The 9,245-nt window shown below is 30.3% G+C and overlaps 1 protein-coding gene across 1 annotated transcript; it reads left to right on the forward strand.

Annotated features, from left to right (window-relative positions):
• Nucleotides 1-6,202: 6,202 nt before the first annotated feature.
• LOC107004345 (transcription factor HEC3-like) lies at nucleotides 6,203-7,567 on the forward strand. Its single transcript, XM_015202558.2, has one exon. The coding sequence runs from the start codon at nucleotides 6,448-6,450 to the stop codon at nucleotides 7,306-7,308; it is 861 nt and encodes a 286-aa protein (XP_015058044.1). The 5' UTR covers nucleotides 6,203-6,447; the 3' UTR covers nucleotides 7,309-7,567.
• Nucleotides 7,568-9,245: the final 1,678 nt, after the last annotated feature.

Consider the following 9,245-nt stretch of genomic DNA (forward strand, 5'->3'; position numbering starts at 1 on the left):
GTGTGCTATATCCCAGGAATTTTTTATCCAAAAATCCTGAAATAAAATGGCTAAAGTTTTTCATGGATGTCCTCTAAGACCTTAGAAATGGAAGCAGTTCGTCCCAAGAGAGAAAATGGTATATTTTCATGTTCAAACGAGCCCTTAAAAGGCAAAGAAAAATTTTATCAATTTTCATGTGTTATAATTCATAATTTTTTTTATTTTGGAAATCCTGAAACCAAATAGTCGAATCTTTTTATGGACGTCTATTAACACTTTAGAAATGAACCATCCTCATGCGGGAAAAAATGGTGCATTTCAAATTAAAAAGAACTCCTAAGCAGGCAAAGGAAGATAATACATATTTTTGTGTGCTATCGTCAATGAATTATTTTTATCCAGAAATTCAAAACAAAATGATCAATATTTTTTATGGACCTCTGTTAAGATATTAAAAATGAAATCAGTTTATCCCACGTGAAAAAATTCTGCTTTTTCAAGTTCTAACGAGTCCCAAAGTAGGCAAGAAAGATTTTACCAATTTTTGTGGGCTATATATCATTAAATTTTTTTATTCGGAAATCCTAAAATAAAATGGATGAAATTTTTACTGAAGTCCGTTAATACCATAGAAATGAAACTAGTTCACCCCACGGGAAAAATTGTGCATTTTCAAGTTCGAACGAGAGCCAAAGTAAGCAATGACATATTTTACTTATTTTCTTGTGCTATAATCCATGACTTATCTTTTATTCAGAAATTTCGAAATAAAATGACCAAAATTTTTTATGCGCTTCCATTATGATCTTAGAAATTGAACCAGTATGTCCTGCGGGAAAAATGATGTATTTTTAAATTCAAATAAGCCCCAAAGTCGACAAAGGTAGTTTTTACCGATTTTCGTATGTTATAACCCATGAATTTTTTTATTCGAAAATCCCAAAACAGAAGTGTTAAAATTTTTCATGGACGTTCGTTAATACATTAGAAATGAAACCTGTTCGTCCCGTAAGGAAAAATGATATATTTTTATGTACAAACGAGCCCCAAAACAGGCACATGAATATTTTTCCATTTTCGTGTGCTATATCCCATTGATTATTTTTTATCCTGAATTTCGAAATAAAATGTACAAAAATTTTCATTCACGTCTGTTAAGACCTAAGAAATGGAACCAATTCGTCTCGCGGGAAAAAGTGAGCTATTTTTAAGTTAAACGAGCCTCAAAGCAGGCGAAGTCAGATTTTACCTATTTTCATGTGCTATAGCCCATGAATTTTTTTATCCGGAAATTCCAAAACAAAATGATCGAATTTTTTCATGGACGTCTGTAATGAGCTTAAAAATAGAACGAGTTTGTTACGCAAGAATAAATGGTGCATTTTAAAGTTCAAACAAGCCCAAAGCCGGTAAAGGCAGTTTTTACCAATTTTTATGTGCTATAATTCATGAATTTTTAAATCCGAAAATTTTAAAATAAAATGACCGAAATTTTTCATAGACATCCGTTAAGACCGTAAAATTAAAATATGTTTGTCCCGCAGGGAAAAATGATACATTTTCAAGTTCAAACGAGCCCTAAAGCAGGCAAAATAATATTTTACCAAATTTCGTGTGTAATAGCCCATGAAATATTTTTTATCCAAAAATTCCAAAATAAAATGACCAAAATTTTTCATGGACGTCCATTAAGACTTTAGAAATCTAACCAGCTCATCCCGGGGGGAAAATTGTGCATTTTCAAGTTGAAACGAGCCCAATGACAAATTCTATCTATTTTCATGTGTTATAGCTCATGGATTATTTTATCTATAAATTCCAAAAAAAATGGCCAAAATTTTTCATGGACGACCATTAAGATCTTAGAAATGTAATCAGTTCATCTCGCGGGGAAAGTGGTATATTTTAAAGTTCAAACGAGCCCTAAAAAAGGCCAAGACGGATTTAATCGATTTTCGTGTGCTATAGCCCATTAATCTTTTATCAAAAAATCGTGAAATAAAATGGCCAAAATTTTTCATAGACGTCTTTGGACCTTAGAAATGAAACCAGTTTGTTCTGCGGAAAAGAAATGATGCAATTTCAAGTTTAAACGAGCCCAAAGCAGGCAAAGGAAGATTTTACCAATTTTCGTATGCTATAGCCCATGAATTTTTTATTAAAAATCTCAAAATAAAAAAGCCAAAATTTTTATGGACGTCCGTTAATACCTTAAAAATAAAATCAGTTCGTCTCGCTGAAAAAAATGGTGTATTTTCATGTTCAATCGAGCTCCAATGCAAACAAAGACAAATTTTGCTGATTTTCGTGTTCTATAGCTCATGGATTGTTTTTTATTCGAAAATCCCGAACCAAAATGACTGAATTTTTCATGGACGTTCTTTAAGACCTTAGAAATGGAACTAGTACATCCTGCGGGAAAAAGTGGTGCATTTTTAAGCTCAAACGAGCCCTAAAGCAGGCGATGACAGATTTTACTGATTTTCGTATGCTATATAGCCCTTGGATTTTTTTGATCCGGAAATCCCAAAACAAAATGATCAAAACTTTTCATGGACGTTTATTAAAGACCTTATAAATTGAACCAGTTCATCATGCGGAGAAAAATAGTGCATTTTCAAGTTCAAAAGAGCCTCAAAGAAAGGCAAAGGTAGATATTACCGATTTTCGTGTGCTATAGCCCACATATTTTTTTTAATTTCAAAAATCTCAAAATAAAATGATCAATTTTTTTCATGACATTTGTTAAGACCTTAGAAATGGAACCAGGTCGTTCCGTGGGGAAAATGGTGCATTTTCAAGTTCAAACAAGCCCCAAAGCAGGCAAATATCATTTTTACTGATTTTCGTGTGCTATAGCCCATAAAAAAATTATCCGAAAATCTCGAAATTACATGACCGAAATTTTTCATGAACATTCCTTAAGATCTTAGAAATTGAACCAGTTCGTCCCCAGCAAAAGAATTATGCATTTTCAAGTTCAAACGAGCTCCAATGCAGGCAAAGACAGATTTTACCGATTTTTATGTGCTATAGCCCATGAATTTATTTTGATCCAGAAATCCCGAAATAAAATGACCGAAATTTTTCATGGACGTCCGTTAAGACAATAGAAATGAAACCAGTTCGTCATGCGGGGAAAAATTGTGCATTTCAAAGTCCAAACGAGTCCCAAAAGCAGGGAAAAACAGATTTTATTCGATTTTCGTGTACTATAGGCCATGAATTTTTTTTGATTCATAAAACCCGAAATAAAATGACCGAATTTTTTCTTGGACGTCCGTTAAGACCTTGGAAATGGAACCATTTTATCCCGCGTAAAAAATGGTACATTTTCAAGTTCAAACGAGCCTCAAAGCCGGGAAAGTCAAATTTTACCAATTTTTGTGTACTATAGCCCATTAATTTTTTTTCATCCAAAAATTCCGAAACAAAATGGTCGAAATTTCTCATGGACGTCTGTAAAGACCTTAGAAATAGAACCAGTTCGTTCCACGGGTAAAAATGGTGCAATTTCAAGTTTAAACGAGCCCCAAAGCAGGCAAAGACAGATTTTACCGATTTTTGTGTACTATAGCCCATTAATTTTTTTTAATCCTAAGATACCAAAACAAAATGACAGAAATTTTTCATGAGAATCCGTTAAGATCTTAGAAATGGAACCAGTTCAATCAATGGGTTCGACGAAAACTTATATTAATTATACATGATTAAAATATTTCTTTAGGTATATATAGTAGATATTGAACCCCTTCAGCTACTTTGTGCGTTTATTTATTGAAATTTTGAACCCCTTATTAAAAATTCTGACTTCGCCCCCGACTTTTAACATATGTATAATTGAATTATGAAAGGACTAATTAATTTCTAGATATACAATTGAATTATGAGGGATCATTCGTCAATGATGTTGATATCTCAAGACATTCCAACTAGAATTATTAACTTATTCAATTCTTTGTATGAAAAATATGCTTTCTTGATATGGGCACTTGCCAAACTCTATATATATTGCGTCATATTTTAATTTGCTTCCTCAATAGATCTCACTTTTTTTTTCTATTTTTCAATGGTAAAAAAAGGAGAAAAATTAAAAGGAGTAAAAAAAATAATCAAGAAATAGGATAAAAAGGGTGAGAGAATGAAGGAAAAAGAAATTAAAATTCCAAGTCATGATGAGCTGTTTTTTTCTGAATTAGGCAAAACTTTTTATGTTTTTGGCTTATCATGTTGTAATCAGTATGGTAAATTAAAATAAATTTCAAATTTCATAACAATTTCATCCATTTACTTTGAATATCTACACATAATTATGCCATCTACATACAACAATATCATTATTATCCCCTTCCAACTATGTTTTTCTAGATTTTTCATGTTTTTATAACTAATAAAATTGAAGCATAGACATCAAGAATATTCAAGTACTTTGAGACATTTATAAATGAATATAGTCGATTCACATAAGTGTATTTTTTTAAAAAAAAAAATTAAATATGAGGTATTTTTCATGTTGAGAATATTTTTTACTTATATTGAGATCAACTTTCTATTTTGATCAAATTATTACGATCTATTCACATTCTAATATTTTTTTTGTGTTTCTAGAAATGTTGTCTTATTTTTAGAATCAATTTTTCTGTTCTACTTATGTTTAGTCATGTTTTGTGTCTCCTTTTCTTTCTACTTTTTATCACTTTTATTGTTTAGCAATTAAAAGAACAAAACATATGATAGAAAATAGAAATAAGAACTCTATATTAGAATACAATGTTTTAGAAAGAGGAATTTTTTAGCCACTTGTCATTTAAATACGAAAAGATATAATTCATGTATTTAACAAGAAATAAAATTTAAGTGAAAAAGATGAATCAACATGAAAAATATTTGACCAAAAAATGTATAAATATATACCTAATATCACTAGCTCTAAGGTTTTTTGGCTTTATGAAGTACAATTGTTATTCAGATTACTACTATGTAGATTGTCATTATATAAGAAAAAATCAAATTTTGCTCTATTGCAGCGATTTTGCTCGTCGAAAAAAGCAAAATCTACGTTAAATTTACAAAAATCTACGTATATTCTATCCTCATAATTTCACCAACTCACAAATATCACGAACTAATAGAGAATAATTGTGTGACTATATAGTATATTGCATATAAGTATAATTATAATGATTTGAAATAATCATAAAAAAGAATGAAATCATAATTTAACAATTAGGAATAACAAATTTCGAGAGATAAAAATGATAAATAAAATCTGAATACTTCCTATTTAGTGACATGAGTCTCAATCTGATAGGTATCCTATAAAAAATCATAAATTAATACATTTTAAAAAATAATTACTGATTTTAGCGATACTTTTTGTTTATTACCATTTATAGCAATGCTTTGTTAAATTTGTAATATGTATTAAACTTGTATTATAAATGAATTAAAAGTGATCAAGTGAGGTAAAAATATTATTGCTATAAATGGTAAATATTTTTTTATTATAGTATATTTATGTAAGTTTCCCAAAAATCAATAAAAATTTGAAATCATTTTCTAATATTTTCACGCGGTATTAACCTCTGGATCACATCCAAGTCATCAAGAATTTATCAATTGATTTTGATGGCTAGCAAATTAAGCAAAACAAATAGATAAATTCTAGGGATGAAGCAAAGGCAACAAGTCTCTACTAAATGCACTTGTATACCAATATAGTAAAAGTAGGACATTTATGGCCTTTGAAACACACTCCCCCCCAACCCACAACCCTCACAAAAATAGAAACTTCTTTTTGTTTATCTATTTATTTTGAAAATAACTTGATCTTGTGGTCCCCCTCCCACAATAATTATTATTTTAGCTCGGAGCTGGAGTATAGTTTACGATACTTTGATTCATATCATGTATTTATTTTTACAATTTTAAAATAGATTGTTGTTGTTAGATGAACAACTCAAACGACTGAGCATGTTGTTGTTGTTGTTAGACTAGTAACTTAAAAATGATTACTACAATCTCAACTTAACAAACTCTAAATCTCGGCTCCGCGTTTTGCTTTTATTAGAGGCTCAATAAAGTTTGTAACACCCCCACCCCCTTCTTCCATTTGTCCCTCTATATATTGATATATATATACATGTAAATATGTATGTACGAATTGTGTATGTCATAATGTATATAACTTACACCTTTTCACTACCCTACGAAGATGTACTATTTAGCCTTCTAAGGCTTCACACAAAGTACATATTCATGAGCTTTGATTCAACTTTGCAATAAGTCACCTCCCTTTTTGCACCCCTCTTCTTTTTTTTTTTTTAATTACATTTTTTGCTTAAAGGGTTTCAATAAATATGAGAAAAATATTTTCATAATGACACAACAAAAACACAATAGATATTCTTCTTCTTCTTCTTCTTCTTCTTTCTTCATATATTCACCCTTTATACTCTTCTTACCATGGATATCAACCACATTAATAAACTCACTACCTCCACTTGGGATCCAACCATGTCCAATATGGACAACCAACAAGTCTTTCGCGATCAACAGCAGCAACAACAACAACAACCATGCTTGTCCAGTATACCAAACGACCATATCTACCACGAACATCATCATCAACAACAACAATTTCATTTCGAACCTAACCCTATTTGGCCTAGTTTTCCTCTTCAAAACCCTCAACACCATCACCTTCCCTCTTCCTCAATCCAACAACAACAACAACAACAACAACAACAAGAACAAGTTGTCCCTTTTGATCATGTGTTAAACAACCATGTTCAAACCCTAATAGAGGATCAAGAACACGATGATCAAGACGAAGATGAAGAAGAAGAAGAAGAGCTAGGAGCCATGAAAGAAATGATGTTCAAAATTGCATCTATGCAACCAGTAGACATTGATCCATCCACTATACGAAAACCTAAAAGGCGTAACGTACGTATAAGCAACGATCCACAAAGCGTAGCAGCCAGGCTACGCCGCGAAAGGATAAGTGAAAAAATCAGAATCTTGCAAAGATTAGTCCCTGGTGGAACAAAAATGGACACTGCATCCATGTTAGACGAAGCAATTCGCTATGTTAAGTTCTTAAAAAGACAAATCCGTCACTTACAATCATCAAATCATAACCTCCCACCAGCACAGATACCAGTATCGTCATGCCCTAATAATGAAAATTGGGCAAATAATATTGTCACACCAAGTACAAAAGGTCTAATTCTTGGCTCCTCTAGTAGTACTACAACCAATAATGTTACAACTTTTGTTGGTAACACTACATTGGATCCACCTTATGCGGTAATTGGTAATTAGTTAGGTAATTGAAGTGTGATTATTATTATTATTATTATTGTGTAGTAATTGGAATTTTTAAGAATAAAAATATTATATATAGAGGAATAATTAATTATTTGTGTATAGTGGATCATGTGAATTGTGAACTAAAAAAAATAGGTTTGTTAGGATTGTGTTGACTTAAAGGGCATGATAATCATCACAACTGTTAGAGTTGAGTTACGTATGTTGTATATAGTAGTATATTAATAATTATAGAATATGGTTTTTATCTATTTATTTTTTCTGATCATCAAAAAGTTCGTTTGGCTGAATTCTCTCCCGGGAATAAAACAGTGACGTGAGAAGAAATTGAATATGATTATACTCTTTGGCCCACCTCACACATATCTATTTTTTTTCGATTTTCAATCTGGTATTTGGGAGTCTGATTAAATCTGGATTCGCGTTGGAAAGTCTCATATTAGGGTAAAGTGTTTCCTAATAAAGGTGACTCTGTATTCAGAAGGACTTGAACTCGAGACCTCTGGTTAAGGATGAAGGAATACTCTACTACTCCACAACTACTCTTTTTGGTATGATCTCACACACTTGTTTGTGCTCGTGTGTGCGTGTTTGTACAATCTGTGTTATGTATATGTATATTGAGTTTAATTTATATATACACACCAAAAGTGAAAAAAATTATATTTTATGAAAGATTTCAAATCTCGTTTTTATGGAAAATTACTCGTAGATATCTTTTGAATAAATTAATAGTGTGATTTAACTTTTTTTTTTTACTTATATATATTATTGGGGGTCTTCTTTTCTCCCATTTGTTGATTTTTGTAAGATTTTTCAGTTGAGTTTGTGAATTAAATTTAGAGAATTTGAAATTTGGAAGTTTTATAAGTATGCATTTTCATATGAGGAAAAGGGTGTAGTAAAAAAAATTTAATAGGGATATATGTATATAATTGATATAGAAATAACTAAAAAAAAAAAAAAGAACTACATATACTGATCATGATGATTCAATTGAGGTGTTTTCTCCTTTAATTTTCCCTTAAAAATTCTTTTATTTTATTTTATTTTTGTCCTTTCAATACTTCAATGACTTCACTTTAAAACCCTATATTTGCTATTCCACAAATCTTTCTTCCCCTCTCTCTTACTGGGCTCTTATCGTGTTCGATATCAATATTGAAAACTGACTAAAAATTTGAATTCATACATTTGCATGATTCTTTTTTTATGACGACACTTTAAACGAGATATTTTATTTTCAGGACTCAAATTTAAGACTTTTAATTAATTAAGAGTGTAAGGTTATCAATCATTCCATATAACATATTTATCTCCGTGTGTATTATGAAGTAAATATCAGCTTTAAAACCCTAATTTCCAAAATAAAGGAAGACAGTCAATATATTTCTATTATTAGTTCCTAGCTAATTATTAACTTCTAGCAAAATTTCATCAATCATTGTGTTTAATTTGAGAAGGTTTATTTATTATAGTTGTATCTCTAATTTATTAATTTTTTTTCGTAAGTACTGTTTTGCAACACTTATTATTTGTTGGAAGACAGAAGGACATTTTGAAGTTAATTTCTTTTTTTTAAAAAAAAAACATAACAATTGAGTATTACTATTTAGTTGTTAACTCAAAACAATGAAGCAAGCTATATGTATGACAAGGAGTTGAATAAAGTATTAACATTCAATGAGTTCAGTAGAAGAATACATATGATCATGAATTGAAAAAAAATTATATATATATATATATATATCACTATAACAAAAATGATAATTAGCGATATTTAATTCTTAATTGTCGCTAAATATGTATTTTTAGTGGTAATTGTCACTCTTTACATATATCCCTAAAGCCTTTAGCGACATTGGTTATAATGACACTTAACTAATGCCGATAAAGACGTTAACACTCTTAATTAGTGTCAATATTTAATG

Source organism: Solanum pennellii, chromosome 11 (assembly GCF_001406875.1).
Source record: "Solanum pennellii chromosome 11, SPENNV200".
Lineage (NCBI taxonomy): Eukaryota > Viridiplantae > Streptophyta > Magnoliopsida > Solanales > Solanaceae > Solanum > Solanum pennellii.

Bases quoted from the DNA above. Each gene is read 5' to 3' on its own strand.
- LOC107004345 (XM_015202558.2), top strand. From the start codon at position 6,448: ATGGATATCAACCACATTAATAAACTCACTACCTCCACTTGGGATCCA.